The 21,298-nt window shown below is 45.7% G+C and overlaps 1 protein-coding gene across 1 annotated transcript; it reads right to left on the bottom strand.

Moving 5' to 3' along the window:
• Positions 1-697: 697 nt before the first annotated feature.
• On the bottom strand, positions 698-20,544 carry WNT2 (Wnt family member 2). Its single transcript, XM_068996886.1, has 5 exons — positions 20,192-20,544; positions 18,628-18,851; positions 15,316-15,593; positions 12,259-12,523; positions 698-3,871 (listed from the first exon to the last, which is right to left on the bottom strand). The coding sequence occupies exons 1-5, from the start codon at positions 20,269-20,271 to the stop codon at positions 3,642-3,644; spliced, it is 1,077 nt and encodes a 358-aa protein (XP_068852987.1). The 5' UTR covers positions 20,272-20,544; the 3' UTR covers positions 698-3,641.
• Positions 20,545-21,298: the final 754 nt, after the last annotated feature.

The following is a 21,298-nucleotide window of genomic DNA, read 5'->3' as shown; positions in this document are numbered from 1 at the left end:
CCCAAACATTTCTTTTCCCCTTGCCACCATACACTGAGCCCCACAAAAAGCTGGACATGAAGCCTGCAGGCAGAGACCAGCAGCTGTGGTTTGGGCATGCAGGCTGGATGCCCTTCAGCAGCTGTGCAGTGCAGTACCAGAAATGCAGCATTTTATTTCTAATTCACATCTGCAAAGAAATGAACACGGGGTGGAGGCCAGGATGAGATGCACAAACTGGTTTTAGATATTTTTCTGGGAAAAGAAAAAGCAGCAATCTCTCAAGCTTCAATGCCCACATGCCCGAATACACACCACCATTCCTAAGTCATTCCCCATTTTCCATGTGGTAAAAGAAAATTAGACTTTTTTTACAAGATTTCATCTGTGACAGCACAACATACTTTTTAGGGTAAAGTTTGTTGAAAATATTGGGGAGGGAGCAATCCCAAAAAGCTTGGCAGGCTAACAGCATTTCAGGGCGCTGCTAGATCCTGAGTTCATGCAGCAAATTAAAGGGAACTCCCTCAAGAAAATTGGACTGCATATTAAAAAAAATAATCCTACAACCTTTAGCCTCAGCTAACATTATTCTGACACTAAAATGTCTACCTAGAGACAGCTGTTTCCTCTTCATGACTAAATACATGAGTAAATTTATTCCATAGAACAAAATACAGTATTTCATTTGCCATGCCTGATTTCTGTTTCTTTTTTTTTTTCCTCTTTCTTTTCCCCTCTTACATTCTTTGCTGGATTTGCTGAACCATGGAGGGCCCTTTCCTAGCAATATTTACATCTCTGAGTGTCTCTTGCTGCTGAGAAATAGCAAAAGTTTCTGGGAGTGCATTTCCTTGTGGAAGAGGCAGCAGAAATGCCTACAGCTGTAAGAAGCCTACCTTGAGCTCTTAAAAAAAAACCCCAAAAAACCATAAATACAGAAAAAACTGTCATCAAGTAAGTGGCCAGCTCAGCGCTTACCCATTTGTTATGCTGTGAAATATTCTGGGTTTCTTCTGGTGGTTTTGATGCAGGTATTGCATCACAGCTTATTGATATGGCACGTGCCTGAAATGGGAACATCAGCCTGCTGTGCACACCTGGATGGGCTTGCTGCTGGACAGGGTGACAAAGGACACTGAAAAGGCCAAGGGACTCAATGTCCCCATCTTCCTGGTCTTACTGGTAAGACCAGCCTTCAGGAACCACAGTCCTCTGGCCCAGAGGAAGGTTTGGAGCAAGAAGATGTACCTTAGCGGAGGAGAAGCAGGTTGGGGAATAAAAGTTAATACACCTTTGATACAGTGACTCCAAAAGACTTTATCTGGGACTGCAGAATTCAGGTGAGTTGATTTTCTGGAATATTAAACAACAGATTTAAGAAGAGATCTGGTTTCGTTATCCTTCGTTCAACTACCTAGAACAAGTTCTCAGGAGAATGAGCCTTTTTTCTTTTTTCCAGAACATTGAAATATTTTCAGCTTCATTACATAGGTAATCTTTTAGACTACTCAGGCTCCCTGAATCTTTAAAAAAAAGGCTCTAAAAAGTTAAAAATCATTATACTGCTTTTAAATTCTTAAAGGCTTAAAATATGATATTGCTGAGGCTACGAACTACATGTGGATTTAATTTCACTGTGAAATACCAATAAAATTCTCCTTGGAGCTCACCTTTAAATACAATTAGGTATGAAATTTTCCTTATCCAGCCCAGAGCCAGCATTGGCAGCAATGAAGAGGCTGGCAGTATCACCCCTGAGCTGCACGTGGGTACATATGTCCACATTATACATGCACTGCATGTGCACAAACACGTGGGCAGAGCTGTTCCACCAGCTGTTGGTTTATAGACAGAAGTGGATTATTGTTACCTCTAGCCATGATCATTTCCATTTTCAGTAACTGAAACATTATCTTATTGTCCAAATAAAGAACTTTCTGGAGCCCCCTAATCTTTTAATGCCAGCTGTGCCTTCTGGAGATGAATTACCCATTTTAATGATGCAAACTTTTTCCAAAGCCTTGCAGACGTAAATGACTGTTCCCTCAAGACCACTTAATGCCAAACCCTCTTCTTTTTAAAAAGTCTTTCTATTTAGAGAGTTCCAAAAACAAAACATACCCAAAGTATTCACTTTATTGCCTTGGTTAGCTTCTTGGTTATTACTTTTTCCTGCACTGTTTGTACCTGCTGGGGTTCTTCCAGTTTGTTTCATTTTCATATCAAAATTTTGCTTTCATCTATGATACATTCTATCACTCATTCAACTTCCTTTTCCCATATTATTTTTTCATTACCTTGCCTGTCTCTACTCTTCATGGGCGCTTTTTCAGAGCCTTATTATATTTATTGGCACAGAACCCATTTTTCTCTTGGTTCATGTGCCTGATCTCTGCCCTGAGGAGAGGCAACTGGTCTCTCTCTGACCCAGTTCCTCTCCACCAAGGCTGCATTTCTGGGCCTCATAAGCCTGCACATCTTTACAGAAACTTCTTGTTTTGTGCTGATCCCAGCCCAGCACATGGGCATGACACAACCTGTAACTGCCTCCATCACAGGCTGATACACTCTGAATCACAGGCATGGGTTTTTGCAGAAAGTATGCAGAAAAAATCTAATTTGGAAGTCCCCATATAAGTGGAAAATATAATTTTGAGCACATTTAAGAGATTTATTAACTTTAAAAGAACACAGAAGCTGATAACTTCTTTAGAATAGAAGTCATTACTGAGGCAAGGCTTTTCCTTCTCCAACACTGTTCACAAACATTTTTCCCCTATTGTGAATGTGAAAAGGAGGAGACCTTATCCTTAGGTAGTTGAGTGTCCTGTACCCAGCTTTCACGAGGCTGAAAAAACATTCTCTTCAATCCTTCTGGTCAGAAAAAGAAAATCCTCAGCAGTTAATATTAATTACTTTTTAAAAGCTTTTAAGGCAAGTTTTCACAAACATATGACTAAGACATTTGCTTTGACTCTTTAATAGTTCATCAAAGTGTTGTGGCTGAATACATCTCCTGCAATTTCTTTTGTTTCAGGCCATGGGCCAATTCGTGCCCCACAGGAAGCCACAGTGTGCTAATGTTGGCCAGGGTGGCCTCAGATGGCCACCTTACTGGGAACTCCAGTCCACCAGGGATGAACAAACACCCTTCCAGAAAAGCTTTTCAGCAATCTGGCCCCAAATTTTCTTTCATGGGGAAATCACCAAGCAGTGCTCAAACTCCTGAGACATTCGGCATCCAGGGCTCAACTGTGACCTGCCCAAGAGCCTTCAGAAGATGCTTGAGCAAGCCCAGCCCGTGTGGTTGGTGGTGGTGATCTTGCAAAAGTGCCACATTTTGTATCTTCTTGTGTTCCTGATGGCGGGAATGAATTGCCACGAGGATTCTGGAGGAGAGTTACATGGTTGTTGGAAGAGTCTTGGCATAATACGTCCTTCCAGAGCTGCATCAGTTTATGCACAGACAAGTCTGCAGCAACACTGTCATGCAGAAATGCAAAGTAAATGCTGCAGGGTTTGGATCAATTATTCAGCAGCTTCTGTGCAGTGAACAACAAAGGCAAAACCAGCATAAAAATAAAAAAGACCTCTGATGCATTCCCTGCATGGACCAAGATGGGCAAAGGCTGTGGTCCTCAGCATCAGTAGCCCATGCATCATGTCCGGGAAATCCAGCCAGCGCTCTTTGGCGCTTTGCAGGTGTGAATGTCCACCACTTCCAGGCAGTCCTGGCAGCGCACAGCACAACACCAGTGGAATTTGCACTCGCATTTTGTCATCCTGCTGACGCGGGAGGTGTCGTAGCCTCTCCCACAGCACATCACTTCACAGCTGTCCATGCCACGGGAGGTTTGGTTACACACCCGACCAGCTGTCCCAAGGGACCCTGCAAAGGGAACACAGCAAAGGTCAGGAGGTGGGTTCTAAGGGAAGACAGCAAGCATATGAAAATAGGGATAGGAGACTTAATTTGCAATGTATTTGATCCTTTAACATCACATCACCCAGGATTCAATATTAAGACAGAGAAATGCCTATAATAAGGTGAAATTGCTCTCATATTTCCCCTAGAAATCAGGTCTGGAGATGAGAAGGAATAAAATGGATGAAATACTTCAAGGCTCTGCCTGATTCTGTTAATATCATCATGCTTTATTTCATCTTTCCTTAGATTTCCTCCAGAGAGCAGACACCCTTGCCAAGGCAGCCATGCAGCCCCTTACTGCTCCCTGCACCCAGTTCCCCCAGGACTGTCTGAAATGGGATACCCATGTGGAGCACCTTCATGGTTCTTGGGAACTCAAGGGCTTTGCTGGGGAGCTCTGGGTGGGCAGGAGAGGGCTGGGAAAGAGGAGACCATGAAATTTGGTGGCTGCAAGGGATGCTGTGGGTAAAGTAACTGTGCTGCCAGTGATTAAAGTCTTGCATAAGTGAGTGCAGAAGCACCCCGGGCATTTGGCATCGCTGCTGTGTCCACCCATGGGCCCCATTCCACCAGTTCAGGTGGCAGCTGAAGAGTTGCTGCTCTGTGTGCCTCTCATCTCTGTGGGGTAACACCAAGGGTTCTTCTCCCCTTTCATGATGAGATTAGAAGAAACTAAATTAGGGCCTGCTGTGGACAGAAAGGGGGAGAGGAACCATACCAAGCCTTGTCATGTTCTTGAAACACTCAGGAGGAGTGGCTGAAATGCCTGTGCCTGTATCCACGTGGCACGAAATGGCTCTGTAAGGCATGTCTTAGCCTGAACAGTGACTGTGCCACATAGGAGCCACTGTTCATCTAACACGAACTGATTTTAGGGTACATTTTAGGATCAATACCACAGCTGCTAACAGCTTATTACCGCCAAGCTGAAAACGTCATAAAAATTAATTGCCTCACCTAATTTCCTATGTATCGCTATTATGAATCAAATGCAGGTATATTGACAAAATTAACATTCTTCTGACATTTTCCATAGACCTGATTACAGCTCCATTCTTTTCTTGGGCAAGGTGATATTCCCTAAGTAATGGCTGTGGTCAATAAATTAACTGGAAATATTTTACAAAGTGTATTTGCAGGTGCACACTGAACATGAACAATTTACCTTCTTAAGGGAAACAAATACATGCAAACATTAATTAAAATTTGCATGAGCTAGGATAGTAAACCAATCTTAATTAATAAAAATGTAAACTGCAGTTAAACTGTAATTATTAATAATTTAAGCTGAATATATTCCAATTTTCTTTTTTTTCCCCCTATGGTGTATTTATGGTTGGATGCACTGATGCTGCTGTCTCAAAGCAGTTTGTAACATACAAGTCTTCACTGTCCCTCCATCCCCTGCTGCTCCCCAGCATCAGGGAGACTTCATGTTATATGGGGGCTGACCCCAAGCCACTAATGCAATGAGGGGTCTCGGGGACTGGAGCAAAGATGCCTTCTCATACTGTGTTTTTTCATGGGACCAACACATGATCCAGCCTCTCAGCCATGGGGGTGCACATTCTCCTCTTTCTGCATCAAAGTTAGGACAGGCTTCAGCTGCTGTCCTGGAGAAGTGCTGCAGCCCCCAGAACACATCTCAGCTTCCCTCCCATGGCCTAGATTCCTGCATTTATTTAAATATTTAAATATTCATTGGGTAGAAGTATACACCTGGAAAGCTTCACTATCGAGTGGCTGGCTCATGTCTGCTGCAGGCAGAGCAGGACGGTGTTGCACGGCCACCGGCCCCCGGGCTCAGCAGGTGCCCGTGGACGCCCATCTGGGAGCCACCCACAGCTGAGCCCCTGGCCCTGGCTCAGGGGTCCTGAGCTGCAAAGGTGCTGCTGAGCCAGCCAGGCAGAGACATGCTGAGCCACCCCAGAGGGAACTGGCAGAGGGAAGAGAAAACACACTGAATGGAGCCAGAAACAAGCTCCTGCACCTGCAGCCCGATAGATCCCAAATCTCCTTGGGGTCTGAGAGTGTCCAGGCTGCTGCCTGTGGACCAATGCTCTGCATAACATCCTTGGGAACACGGCTGAACAGCACTTTAAAGTAAGCCTCTGATATTTGGAGGAGCATCTCAGTTGGATGCAACATTCATCAATGTGGTGCATCAGGCACACCCTGCACCAGGAAACCAGCAGTAACTCCTATTCCTGGCCTACTGTCCCTACAGCCGGTGCCGGCACCTGGAGCCCCTGCAGCAAGGCCCAGGGAGGAGAGGTGCCCCCAGCAGTGACCCACACAGGCACACCCTACTCCCAGCAAGCCCTCAGCTCTCTCTGCAAAGCCAGCTGCACCAGGGCAACTGACATAACAGTGATGCCAAGAGGCCTTTCCCAGATCTTTTTTCAGGAATCACTCTATGATGGGGGAAGAGAGACTTCCAGTGGCCCCCAGTGCCCCCAGTCTAGGCAAGGCTGAGTAGTCAGGAGGATGTAGAGCTACATGATGCACCTGTAATCCCACAGGAATCCTGTGGCAGAAAACAAGCCAGATCCTGCTTCCCAGCCATCACACTCTCCTCCATCCTTGATGCTGAGCAAACAGCTAGGACACCTGAATGTAAATTCTGCTGTTCGTCTCAGCCCACAGCAATATGCATCACATCCCAGACTGTTCAAAATACAACCAAATTCACAGAAAGGGTTATTAGACATTGGAATGGATTTCCCAGGGAGGGCATGGGGTCACTGGCCTTGGAGCTGTTTAAGGAAAGACTTGGTGTGGCACTTAGTGCATGATCTAGTTGACATGGTGGTGTTCGCTCAAAGGTTGGATTCTATGATCTCTATGATCTCAGAGGTTTTTTCCAACCTAATTGATTCTGTGAATAACTTTTAAAGGCACTTGTCCTGCTCTCTCTGCTCAGACCAAAAAAACAGTACGAAGGCCAAGCTTGTCACCCACGTGATTAATTTCTGTATCCGGAACTCACACCAGTGGAGGAAAAGCAAAGCCACCCTCCACCTCAGCACAGCTCCCAACCAGGAGCAGAGTGGGGCTGTGTCATTTGGCTGGGGTTGAAGAAAGACCCCATGTTCCCCCACATCCATCAGGAGCTGCCCAGAAAGGTTTGACCACATTCCTCTGCTGAGGCACAAGTTAGTTTCCAAGTCCAATGTTCTTATTTCCAGATGTAAGAGGAAGTCACACGGCATTAAAGTAAAACCTAAGCATGATGCACCCACTGCTTTCAGCAGGAGCTTTGCCACCAACTTCAAAATTATTTCAGCCACTAACAGACAGTCAGAAACTGGTATCATCTGATGCTGACCATAAAACAACATCAACATTACTACACCAGTAGGACAGGGGACTAAATTATGCACAGATTGTGACAAAAGTGAAAACAAGCTCATATAAAGGCATTGTTTTTGAGCAAAATCAACTTTTTTTTTAAGTTCAAACAGCATCTTCAAAATATCTGCAGCTTCTCTAGTGAGAAAGAAAATTAACAATAACCATCATTGAGGAGCCAGACAAGTTACTGTGCTCCTTGGCAGGCCCCTGAATGACAAAGGCAGCAGAAGACACTGCACAAAATAAGGCAGAATTTTCTGCCTGCTACCTGCAATGCACCTCCTCAGCACTTCTAAGGCAGGAGCAGGTTCTAACTTGTAAAAAGTTTTTGTATATCTTCTTTGTTTTCATTTCAAATGTTTGAATTGCCATGCCTACACACATTTTACCTGCCAAAACATCCACAGCTTTTCATACTGCCAACTTCACAGCCTGTACATCAAGCCCTTTCTTCTCGGTTTGCACAGCTGTTTTTGGAAGTCAACATGTGTTACGTTGAAAATACTTTTTTCCATTCTTAAAGCCCTAAAATGTATTTATTAGTTTATAATGAGAGCTTTTTCCTTCTACTTCTATTGATTAAAATCTGGTGTCAAGTAATAACACCCATTATTGGACTTTCACACACACAAGCAAAAAAATGTGCCAAACCAATGAAATTCCCAACAACAGTTTCCTCACAAGTGTTTTTGGGAAAAAAATAATTAAAGGAAATATTGACAGAAAAGTAGCTCTGAAGCTACTGGACCTTATGTGTAACACCCAGTACAGAAGGGCTGGAGAGAACAGGCAGTATACATTGGAGGCAGATTTGTCTTGAGGAGGTGGGATTTCCCAGGCCAGCACTGAAGAGATGGCAATGTGTTGATAAAAACAGCTTATCCAGAGCCAGTTTTGGGTAAACGTCTCTTGTTCTAATTCCTGTAGCCACTGAGAGCATTCCTCAGCCCACAGCTCCCAGAGGCCCTTGGGGTGATGGCGCTGCTGCCTTGCCAGGTGGTGCTTGGAGGAGAGCTGCCCCGATGGGAAGCCATTGCAAGCTCCCCCGCCAGCCTGCTCGGGGCTGGCACTGCACCCACTGTGTTTGCCATGTGCAAAGTGGGAGATACCGGCCAAGAAGTCACACAGGGACTGCCTGTGTGCGGCCAGCCTCCGTGAGAAGCGTTGCACATAGATCACGATTGGTTTCCCTCCATGGGTTACATACCTCAAGCACTAGCACATCCTGCGTAACACCAGGACCCGCACATTGCACTTTAAATTCCAGGCTACACTCTGGACTTGGCCTCATTCCTCTCAAAAATGCAGCAAATGGCTTATGTGGGGCAGCAAGGGGAAAAGAATTAACACAGAAACAGCCCTGTGAAGTACCCAAGGCAGGTCACCCTGGGCAGGTGATTTGTCACCAAGCACAGAGCTCCAGAGGGCTGCAGGTAGCCCTGCACATGCCTCTCCACAGTGCTTTGCACAAGGAGACCAGCGGTGGAGGGTTCTCAACCACAGTCACACCCCTATCTGCCTGTTGGGGACATGGGAGATGGGCACTGCAATCCACAATGTGACCCCACGCACGGGCAGAGGCTTTGACAGTGCCCAGACTGGGACCATGTGAGTGTTGGGAGAAATCTATGGATGACTTGAAGCATGTGGCACATGGAATTGCAGCAGGTTCTGAGGGACTGCTGCAGCAGCTTGAGGTCATCTGCATGTAGACATGCCCTGTCTCTCAGGTGCTGCCTAGAGGTTTTTGGTTGCTCTGTACCAAAGAATTTTTAATAAACCTGATATTAAACATTTTCAGGGAGATGTTATACTGCTTTAACAGTGCCAGTGAAGAGCAGGCTCTAGCAAAGGATCAGCCAGCAGCCAGCAGGCTGCTGGTATGCTTATCCCTAAAGCAGTCTCTGTGTGTCCACTGGTATAGGCCAAACATGATAAACTTACTACAGCTTTCAACCAACCTAGCCTGCATGGATGGACAAGTAGCAACTTTTTAAAACTTAAAATGCTTAAAATAGAACCTTATAAACAGACAAGCAAGAAGGGTTTTTAGAGTGTTTTGGAGGTTAAGTAGCACATTCAAGGTAAGGTAGTATGTGCGACAGCGGGACTGCCGCTTGCACAGCTGTCACTTTAGTCCATGTCACAGCTCTATCACTCCTAACAGGTCTCTCCCTGTGCAGACCTGGGTGTGCTTGTTTTGGGTTTGGGAGCTGGAAATTTATGATAAGGAAGACGATGGAAAGCATGGCAAAATTTGTATGTTCACAACATGATTTTTAAAAGCTCTCTGGGATGTTCTATCTCTGTTTCTATCAAATTTTGAGTATAAAATTGTGAGCAAAAATTATTTCAGCAGAGTTATGTGTGCAGGGTTAAATGAATTCTGAACACTTCTGAAAATCTTCATTTGGTCCTTCATGAAATCTTAAGGCAAGAAAAGAGGTGGTCAGGTTATTACATTCTCTTGATATTGAGCTACTATTAGTGATTTCCCATATTATACCTCCCCTGAAATCAACTACTCCTCTTTTCCTTCTAGAGAAAAAAAAACCGAACAAACCACATTTTGGGATGTTCCTTGTATGTGTGTCCAGCTACCCCCTCAGACAGACTGCCAGACCCAGGGTAGAAGCTCCAGTGGGGGATGAGAAGGTATCTGCTTTTTTTTGGATGATGGTAGAACTCTTGAGCACCTTTAACTCACTGGTTCCTACATGTTAGCACAATCAAGCCACAGAGGACACTGGCTTGGAGACATTTTACTGTTTGTGAAGTTGTCTCCTGGTCAAGTCATGACGCTTCATAAGGTTTGCTCTGTGAATCCTTCATTCAGCCCCAATATTAACCAACCTCCAGATAATTTTTTTTTTTCCTGAAGCACTGAATTGCTTGTATTCCCTGGAGAATGAAAGGCAGAACTGTATTCAAGGACATACTAAAACACTGTGGTATTAGATTCAGCTGACACTGAGATGGTCCCCACCTACTTCCAAACTCAGACTTCCATAATCTTATTTCATTTGCAGTCATTTAACAGGGATGGCACTCTGCAATGCTCAACAAGGAAAACGAAAAAAATGAAAAAAATATTGTTCAACTGCCAAAATCATCTCCCGCAAAGCCAGATCAGGTGGTTGTGGTTTTGGTTTTTTTTGTGGTTCTTTCTTTGCTCCATGCAAGCAGCAGGGCATTCCATATCCTGTCAAAGGTTTACTGCAGTTTGCTAAAAATATGCTCTTCCAAACAGCCACATTCTCTGAATTCTGGGCAGCAAAGAAACACCACCTCAGGTGCAGCCTTATCTTGAGCTGAGCCAAGGCACATGTCAGACTTTGCCATCTCCAGGCAGGCTTGTCAGTGCCTGGCAAATGCACATTTCACTGTGGTGAAAAATGCCCACTCTCCTCCACAGTAACAAGACTGACAGATGAGATTAGGCTTAGTACAAAGAGATTATTAAATGGCTTTTTGATATAGAATTGGGTGGTGTACGGGTTCTCCTTTTAGGCAAAAAGAAATCATGGGTTTGACAATGAATGAGGCAACCTCAAGAGATAAATGTTTTGAAAAAATCCTAGTCTGCAAAGTAAATCTCTGCACGATGCCACAATATGCCCATTTATTCACTTGGATTAAAACATTAGACTTTACAGTCTCAGCCACTATTCAAGGAACAGTATGTGCTCGTGCAGGTGATAAATATCACCTGCCAAAATAATAAATAACATTTAAAATTATGTTGATGACTAAACTAACCAGAAACACTGTACAATGTAATTGTACTGGATGCAATTCTGGGTTCATTGAAGTCAATAGTACATGACCAGGAATTCACATCTTGTTCTTATTTAAGTACAGCTGTTTTGCAATGTTTATTCCAAGCAAACTTGGATTGTAAATATGCAGCAGTGCCAAAAAGAGTTGAGCTGTGTTGCTATCCAGACACTTACAGATTTGTCATATGGGGTGCAATCTGGTCCGTTATACAACCTATTAATTAGTTCCACAACTTCTCTCATACATTACTCAGTCTGACTCTCTTTTCCAAATTTCTGGTTTTCTAGTTGCTAGTTTTTAATTGCCACATCAGGAAATACTATCCATGGGTCAAGAACCATTAGCAGGATTCCTGGTGCTTGGCAGTGCCTTGAATTCTGTAATACTGTTAAATGTGTCTCTATTGAATCTCTGAAGCAGGAAAATCCAGTGTGAATAGCAGCACCACTTCTTTATCTCTTCCCACAGGGGCTGGCACAACTCTTCAGCAAATATGACAGTTGTCATGGACAGAGCCAACACTGCCTTGTAAAGAGGAATAAACAGCTGTGTCACAGCCCGGTGTGCTGTGTCCCACCAACCTCTACTCTTTCATCCACCAGCATGTCCTCCAGCTGCCTCACCCCATGTCACCCACAGCTGCCTTGACTAGTGCAAGCAGGGTTGGATTGTCACAAGCTGTACCTCCCACATTAGATGGGGACAGGCGTGTCTACGACTGGGGTCCGCAGCCACAGTGAGCTGTGGGAACAAGCAGATAATACTGCAGCGGTAGCATAACAACATGGAAGGGAAGCAGTGCAGCAGGAGGTGGCATCACAGGGACATCACAGGACTTGGGGCAGCTCTGGAGTGAGCTGTGTGACACAAGAGTGAGTGTGGCTGTGCCCAGTATGGATCTGCCTCCAGAGCACAACTCAAACTTGTGCTGAGAGCAGCATCTCCAGGGCTCCACATCATCTGGCAGAAACTGCTGAATTATATTAGAACAACTGGCTGTTGTACACCTAGAGACATCGAGGAACTATTGTTCATGTACTGACTGAGTCCTTCCAAAACATCATCTTTCCTGTTTCCTGCTGGTTACATGCATGGATTTATATTTTTATATCTATCTACCTCTCTACACACACACACAATAAAATTATAAGTTTCGACCTTTGAAGTACAAATGTCTTTAATAAAACCATTCATGTGTAATGATAGAGGCTTACCTACATCCCTGTCCCGGATACAGTAGTCTGGAGAGCTTTCAAAGTATACCAGGTCATTCTTAGTCGGCTTCTTAAATTTCTTATTAGCCACAGTGAAACCCGTGCCATCTTGATTCATGACCACCTGAATAGCTCCATTGTATTTCTTCCACAGATAATCTCCTGTTTTCCTAAAGTCTGCCATGGCTAGCCAGCAGGTCCTTAGAGTGCACGATCCACTCACACCGTGACATTTGCACTCCTGTTTCAAAAACCGCTTCACAGCCTGTTTAGAAATGCAGTAAAATATACACAGGTAAACCAAACTGTAATTAATTGCTTCTCAGCCCTTTTCCAGCCATCCTGTAGTGCCAGGCCTACGATGGGCCTCCAAATTACGGTCTGTAGTGACACCCACTGGTAGCATCAAGTCATCCCCATGTGGTTGGTCTGCTCTGGTTGTCTTACTCGGGGTACGCAAAATCCTCCGGCTAGAGGGCTTACCTTCCTGCTCCTGCCAGTCATCCCAAGGATCGATGTGGTCTACAGTGCTAGGACACAGACTGGACAGGAGGAAATGATCAGAAATGGCCAGAATCAGTCGACCACTTGGGAGGCTGCAGGGTTGCCGTACTGACCCGCTGACCCTCTCTAGCTCATCTTCATGAAGTTGCCCTTTGCCCTGAACAGTTTCAAATATTGCCCAGAAATTCATAGGCATTTCATATTCAAATGATTTTTAAAAGACTGTGTAAAGGATTGTACCTGTGCTAGGCATCAGATCTATGCAGAATTTTAAAGTACAGTACACTTAAAATGCTTATACACATTTTAACAAACATTTTAGAAAAAGACCTTCATTAGTTTGCATTGGAGAGATCACCTTTATCATTAATTTAACATCTGGATAGCATTAAAGCCATTTCATCTTCGTCTCAGACATTTAAGTTATCTGTATGATGTTGGAGAACAGCAGATGGGTTCATAGACAATAAATAATTCATTCCTAATTATGTAGATATGGATATTTGATCTATAAATATTATGCCTTAAGGGTTCATGAAATATGAACTTTTTAGAGTTTATACTAGAGGAATGTCATCATGGGAGGAAGGTAAGAGAGAGGAAAGCTCCATGATTAGATGTGAGATTGAAAAATGCTGCTCCGCTGTGCATCAGTCAAGCACTTAGTAATAAAGTGAGAATGTATTTTAAAACCAAGGGACTTTTAATTTTCTTTCCAACTTGCAAATGATATGACTACTTCAAAGAAGTCACTGGCATTCCCACAGCCCCACATCATTGCCATATCACAAATCTGGGATTTAAGCAGATGCTTGGTTTTGATTATCTGGGCTGAACTCAATTTAACTACGTGTATGTTTAAAACAACTTGCTGGAATAGTGGAAGAAGCACATAGGAATGCAGGTCTCTTTCTTTTTGTCAGTGATGTTCCTATACTGATATACAGCATATTATGTACTATGATTCATATGGGAATATTATAAATATTTATTCTATTATTTTTTAATTAACACAGTTGGAATAGTCTAGTTTTAAAACAACACCCCTTCTGGGGGCAAGAAAAAACCAAGGGAGCAGGTGGTCTTACCCAGGTCAAAATGCCAGGCTTGGGGGCAGCTGAGGTGGTGAGATCCCTGCAAACTAAACCTACACTACTGCACTGTGGATAGAAAACAGCATCCCTGTCCATAAAGCAGGTCCTAGACCATATGAGAACATATTCATTATTTTTAATTGAATGTATTTATTAAAATCTCTCGATCTTTTTCTAAAATATCTACCTGCTTACCAGTACTGCCTTAGTATTTGGAAGAGGTATTTTTTAAAACTTAATAATAATAAAATGCTCAAATATTACAGAAAGAACTTCCCATCATGGAACTTATTTGTCCCTAAAAAATCTTTGTTTGTGTTGCAGACTTCAGCCTCTTTTGGACAGTAACAGAAACATAACCATAGTACTGCATGTGCCTATCACTGATCTGAATAGCCTCATCTGCCTACATTACATATTAATTACACCTGCTGGCAATAAACAGGTGGAGGAAAGATGCTGAAGAACAAAAATCTATCAGGAAAATCATCTACTTGCAGTACACAAAAAGATCAGAATACAAACAATTTACTTCCTACTAAATATACATTAAGGAAAACCAAAGATAAGAAACAAAAAGTCTCCACAAGTAATTCCAGAAGTGGTTGGTCTAGCACAATAAATATTTTTTCTGTATTATTTCAGATGTCGTGGGAGCAGCAAATATTTAACATGTTTTAAAAAATGAAACAGCATATTCCAATTTCATGCATTATTCCTACCTTTTATAGCTACCACCACAAAATGTTAGTGCACATATTTCTCAACCCTCACACCAGAGGTGGGCAATACACCTGGCAACTACTCCTTCACACCTACAGTGTGAAAGTAAAGACTCTTCAAGTTGAAATTCAGGACATTTTCATACAATGTTTAGAAAAGGGGTTTGTTTAGAGCAGGTCATGCTCAAAGGCCATTGCCTTTTGGAGGGACATGTATTTATTTTCTTAAAAAGTGAAGTAATTACATTTTATCTCTGCTCACTTTGTGATTAAGTTTACCATATACATACAGAAATGGACAGAGTGGGTTTTTTCTTGAGTGTTATTTTGAATTTGCTCTTTGTCAAACCTGTTCTTCAGTGTGATCTTCAGCCTCTCTTAGGAATTTGTATTCTGTATTAACCAAAAATAAAACTCCTGCTTATATAAGAATTAGGCTCAAAACAAAACCTCCATCCAAACTGATCCTGCAGCTTAGATTCCTGCTTAACTTCCCACACATGGAGTGACTGAACTGACTCCAACAGGAATACTGTTAGCCAGTTGAATTCAGTCTGTTTGGAGATCTCTGTCACACTGAACCTCCAAGGGAGGTAGAAACAGCAGCTCAGGCTCCTGCTCTTCCCATATTTCTTCCTAACTTCTGAGACCAGACAGCAAGGGCCAACCATTAACTGCCCCAGACACAAGAGAGCTGTCCAAGAACATCTCTAGGCATCTATTGGATGGACACTCACCTTCCTTCCAGCTCTGTTGTTATGAAGGTTCATCAGTGCCCTGGCATCTTTTCCTTTCCGTTCTTTGGCATCCACAAAGGCTCTGGCAAATTTAATGCCATAGTCGATGTTATCGCTGCAGCCACCCCAGTCAAAATGGCCCTTGCTGTCCTTGGCAGAGCCTTTCTTCTTGGGATCACAGGAGCAGGATTTCAGCTCCCCTTGGCTACATGCCCTGGTGATGGCAAAGACAACTCCAGCAGAGGAGATGGCATGTACAAAAGCAGATTCTCGACTACCTGGAACAAAAGAAGTCACTTTAAACATCATTGGGGTAGCTAGTTTGAGTGGCTGTCCTATATCCAGACAGTTAGCCTGGACTTTTTTGCAGAGCAAAAGATAAACTAGGCTGAAATCACACAAATGCACATTCCCTGGAGCCAGAATTAGTCATGGCTTAAACTTGGACCCCTCCCTGGTAAAAGCTCATCAATATAGTGTTAGAGTTGGAAAACATTAATCATTTGCTTCTGATATTGATTAATATACTTTCATGGATCAGTTGTTCTGTACAGATACGTGAATAGGACAGCTGGTATTCCTATCATGTTTCATGAATTTAAAAGAATATATGAAGTGCTATTTGAGAGATAAGTTCAAGAAATTATTAAATAGGGACACTAAAACAACATGTACATTGCAAAATACTGCAAGTAACTCTTGAAACTAGATTTTCCTCTCCTGAAGCTCTTGGAACAGACCTTCCTGCTTAAAATGTGCTAGGGAGAAAACTTGGGTGTTATTTTCTGAAAAATAAGTTAATATTAGGTCTTCTGCCTAGAATCAAGCCCGTAACCATAATTCACACAAGTAAGTTCCATTAAATCAATGGCACCGCTTGTGTCATGCTTGAGGCAGGATTTGGTCTGGCAGCTGTGACTTCTTCATGCCAGCTGCTCTGGCAGCTTTCCCATCACCTAATCAAGATACTTTATTATACAAGAGATTATCTGAATTTCTAGACTATGCCTACTCATAGGCTACTGGGTACATATTACAATGTGATAATTGCTTTTAATTTAAGATGTAGTAGTTTGCAATACAGAGCTACATTACACTGCCACAAATCTACTTATGTAATGCGATATTTTCCTACTTTTAAAGTTTTTAGCATAGGAAGAGTGACAAGTAGATTTTTGTGCAATATCTAAGACAACTTTGCAGTGAGAGAGACATCTTTGCAGGACTTGCAAGCCTTAAGTAATGTTAGCACAGTAAAACTCAAGAGAGCCACCTGAAGTCCAGACATCCTTCGTGAAACTTTCTCCTATACAGGACCCCAAAGAAAAATGTTAATTGTGATCTTTTTGTAGAGGTAGAATTACACCATGTAACTTATTATTTAGTATTTCAATTCCATTAGCACTAATATGTTTCACCAACAACTGGGCCCTGAACTTCCATGTGCTGTGCAAGCCTTTTGCCAATGGCAACTAAAAGCTTACAAAAGGACTGGTCAAAACATGCCTTCCCTACACTGCCTTCAAAATCAGGCAGAAGTTACCATGGTTTGTTACAAATCACGCTCTTTTGAAGACTTATTTCTGAGAAAACTTATTCAGAAATATCGGAAGTTTGTAAAGTGTTAATTAAAAAGAAACACTTAATATTGATAGAAGATAAATGTTTTGAGTTGAACTAATCAACTTTGTTAGAGCACTATTAAGCTACATTTCTATGGCAATCACAGCCTGATCAGGCTCAGTGTAGAGCTCAGAAGCCTGATGCTGTCATTCTCTCACATGAGCCAACAGTGAAAACTTCACTTTTGGAAAAATTGCATTTTTACTTTTTATATTAAATAGCCTCATCATTATTAGGCTGTGTTCTGCCAGACATGTTTTCCTGAATATCAGACAAACCTCATTGAAAACCTCAGCCTATGAGTGACGTTACTGGTTACTCACAAATAATTGCTAAGGGAACATGAAGCTGGTTACAGGAACCAACCTCTTACCAGCAGCAGAACCTAGCACGAAATGAAAATTCCCCTGCTTGGGTCAGCGTGCCCAGTGTCTGCCATCCTCCTCTCCAATCAACACCAGTGGGACAATGGCCCCAGGGTACTTTCCTACTCCCCTCCTTGCAGGCACTGTGCTGCTCACAGCTTAGCATGGTGCCGGGGACATTCCAGGGACAGAAGCACCAGGGTAGGGTCAGCCCCACTGGCTGTGCACCAAGGCCATGTGTGCCGGGTGTGGCACTTGGTGGAAAGAGCTGCAGTTACTAAGGATCTCAGCACGTTTATCACTGGGGTAAGGCCATTCTGACACAGTAACAGATCCCAGCCATTTCTTTGAGTCAAAAGGGCCAGATTTGAGATGTGAAGACTCACTAGATGCCTTAGTCCGACCTTTAGGTGACAACACCACCCTGCTTAACCATCTTCACTCAGGGTTGGAAGCACAGTGTAGTCCTCAAGTGCTTGGGACCTGCACAGGCCTGGTTCACCTCTATCATATGTGTGTGCCCTGCCTCTCTCTCCCTGGGAGCCTGACCTGAAATGTTGCAGTGCCTGGAGGGCAGTGCTGCCCCGGCATGGGTGCAGACCCTGCACCCCTCAGACAGCACACACAGTCCTGGAGGGACTGCACCTGCTACTGCGCTTTCCCGGCGAAATGCTGCAGCGGGAATCGGCCTGCAGGAGGGATTGTTGTCTGCCATCCCAAAGCACTGGGCTCCTGTTTGCACATCAGCTGCCCCTTTCAGCAGGCCCCATCCTGAGTACTGGTATCCTGAGGCTGGGCTGTGATGGAAAGTCTTCTGTCCTGCTGGCCACATTCTGAAGCCTCGGTTTCCCTGTAGGCCTTAATTTGTGGGTTTGATATCCATTATGCACCAAAAAAAGAGAGAAGTCGGGAACTGCAGAGCCAACCCCTAAGAAGCCAAAAACCTACATCGTCTCCCTGATTTGATACAGGTTTTTAAACAATACAGTCCTTCACGTTATCATATATGTCGTTCCACTGTCCATGAGACCCTAAAATAACTTCGCATTTGCTCTTCCCTTCCTCCTGAAACGTAAATCCAAACTTCACCCTTGCTAAGACCAAGGATACAGGAGGATGACCACAGCTTCTCATCGTTCCCGCACACTGCCCAGGGGGTGCCAGCCCCAAAACAGCCCCCGTTACTCTTGTGAGGAACACTTGTACCCTCACGCCGACTGTCTAAACCCCCTTTTACCCTCGGCCCGTAGGCGCGGAGGCTGTACGCCCCACCCAAGCCCGCGGGAAGCCCCTCCCGCATCCCGGCGCGGCCCGCGGGACTCACTGCGCAGCAGGACGCGGCCGAGGAGGCGCTGCCCCCGCTCCAGGGCGTTGCAGTCCCAGCGGTGCCGGCGGAACTGGTGCTGGCACTCGGCCGTCCAGGCGGCCACGCCGCGGCCGATGGAGAGCATGGCCTCGGGGTGCCGCCGGCACAGCTGCCGCTGCCGGCTCACCAGGCCGGGCACGTTGTCGCACATCACCCGCGACGAGCCCACGGCGCCCATGTACCTGCGGGAGAGAAGGGGCGGGGCAGCACCGGGGGCCCGCGGCGACCCCCGGGCACCGACTCCGCTGGAAGGAGGGTCCTCAGCCCCTCGAAGCCTTCCTCTGGCGAGTCCAGAGCTGCAGCTACCTCTGCCTTTTTGGTAGAAATCCTTTACAATTAGTCATCGACCCTGTGTTCTTTTAATAACGTGAAGCATTCAGGAGAAGCCTAAGCCCGGCTATTGTAGCTCCGTGCAGTACTTTAAAAAAAAAAACCTTGACAAAATTAAATTACATCATCTGTATCCAGATGGTCTCTATTAGTCCTGCAACGTTTCGAAAGGTACCTTTCATAAAACCCAAACTTCTATAGGTGTCTTTTGAAGGGAGCAAAGAGAAGAAAATGTCCTTTTCTTGTATTTTCATTATTTTATACGATCATAAAATCGTTAAACCCGTGACTTCCAAAAAATATATAGTTAAGTGGCATTTAGAAGACACCATGACAAAAAGCCATCGCAATAAATAACATTTATATGGCTAAGGACACAGATAGTCATTTTATTGAAACATGCTCAGTCTGATAAATCAGGTTTTGATCGCACGTCAGCCAGTGTCAAGGTTAAAGGTGTACCCCAGGATTACAAGAAGGGATTTAACCCCTCTCTTACACCAAGACTTTCCAGTCTGGACTTGTTTGGGGTCCCCGGTTTGAGCGGCAGGTTTATGTTTCCATTCTAACCCGTTTTGCAGCCTGCCTGAGACGCTCCACGCCGACATCAACTATCACTTGAAGCCGGGAGCAGGGCTCTCTGCCCTCTGCCCTGGCAGTTTACAGTTCAGCGAGGAGAAACTGTGAAGGGAAGGGCGGGGGAGGGCGAGGAAGAAGGAGAAAAATAAATTAATAATAAAAAAATAGCGCTGCTGTAGCCAATTCCCAGCGCCGCCGGGACGCGGAGGGCCGGCTGCCAGCAGCAGCGCTTCGCCCGCGCCCCTCGGGCGTATTCCCCGCCCGCCTCCCTGCCCTCCTCCCGCTCCCTCCGCGGCCCCGCCGCCCCGGGCAGCGCCGGCCGGGCTGGGTCCCCCGCACTGCTGCCCAAAGCCCCGGGTAGCCCCCGCAGTTGCGCTGTGCTTTTGCGGAGGAGGAGGTCGGGGAGCGGGGACGGGGTGTGGAAGGAGGTGCCGGCACCGTCTAAATCCGCTCGCTTTAAGCCCGGACTTTCTGGACCGGAGCAGCTGGCAGCAGCGAGCTCCTCTTCTCCGAGCTGAGAGGGAGAGGCTTTCCCCACCTCCCCTAATTCACAATTAATCCGACCCCACCTTTCCCAAGAGCAAATAAAAATTTCTGGAATTGCACAGCTTACCACCATGAGGAGGTGACTGGTGGGGTCGCCCAGACCAAGACCAACGGAAGAGACCACCAGATCCCAGGGAGAAAGTTCATGTTAGAAACGCTTCGGTCCACATCAGGTCAGTTGTGGGGGGCAGAAGAAATCCCATGAAGCAACAATGACGAGCAGGAGCAAATGCACCTTGAGGGCTACTTCTTTCCCGTGGGTCAAGCGCCTTCGCATCCCCACGCGCGATCGCGGGGTTCACTGATCCCCTGCCGGGAAACGGGGGATGCCGGTTGGTGCATCGCTCTGGATTCCTCTCGGTTCGCCCCGCACCAAATCCCTCAGGCCATGGAGTTCAGACCCGCTCCCACCCTTCATCTTTGCCCCGATCCAGCTCTTCCCTGCAGTCACGGCAAAACTGAGGAGCTGGTGTGGGCTGCTCTCAGACTGGGTGGGTTCTGCTTTGGTTGGTGTTTTTTTTCCTCTGAAACTCTGATGGATGAAATGATGTCAAGAGACACTGGGGGAAGAGGAGGAGGTAACACCTCTGATTAGGCAAGGAATCTCGAGGAGGCAGTTGCTTTCCAATAACCCTACAAGCAGGCAGTGAGTTCAAACCCGCGGGCAGATGCTACACGACCTGCTGCGGAGCCGGCGGCGGCCCCGGCGGGCTGTTACAGACCGGCAGCACTTGGTACCTCTCTCGGGGTTTGGCACGACGGCACTTTATGGCTCGGTACGCGCATCCGCGAACACCGAGCGCGGAACGGAACGGCGATCCTGTGCGAGAGGAGAAGCAGAGAACCAGAGCAGTCCCGGTAGGGGGTGAACACCGCCCGGCCGCCTCCCCTCGACCCGGGCCCCGCAGAGCAGGGCCGCCTTCTTCGCGGGCACCAGCGCCGGGGTGCCTCCGTCCTGGGGGTCCCTGGGCAGCCCCGCATCGCGGGGACCCCGGGCCCACGGGCCCCGGCAGGGGGACGGGCTAAGCCCCCCATCGCGCTTGAATCCCGGGAGGGGGTATCCGCTGCCGCCGCGCCCCTCCCCGGCCTGAGACGGGACTGGCGGCCCCCGCCCGAGACAGGGGCGATGCGACCGGGACTGGACGCCAACTCAAGAATAAGGGATTTGGCAACT

The sequence above is a fragment of the Aphelocoma coerulescens genome, chromosome 1A (assembly GCF_041296385.1).
Source record: "Aphelocoma coerulescens isolate FSJ_1873_10779 chromosome 1A, UR_Acoe_1.0, whole genome shotgun sequence".
Lineage (NCBI taxonomy): Eukaryota > Metazoa > Chordata > Aves > Passeriformes > Corvidae > Aphelocoma > Aphelocoma coerulescens.
This window is presented reverse-complemented; position numbering and strand designations above follow the sequence as displayed.

Coding starts and splice junctions, on each gene's coding strand:
- WNT2 (XM_068996886.1), bottom strand. CDS start 20,271: ATGAACTTTCTCCCTGGGATCTGGTGGTCTCTTCCGTTGGTCTTGGTC. Junction 18,852..20,191: donor CCAGTCACCTCCTCATGGTG/GTAAGCTGTGCA, acceptor TCTCTCCCGCAG/GTACATGGGCGCCGTGGGCT. Junction 3,872..12,258: donor TATCCGGGACAGGGATGTAG/GTAAGCCTCTAT, acceptor TTCCCTTTGCAG/GGTCCCTTGGGACAGCTGGT.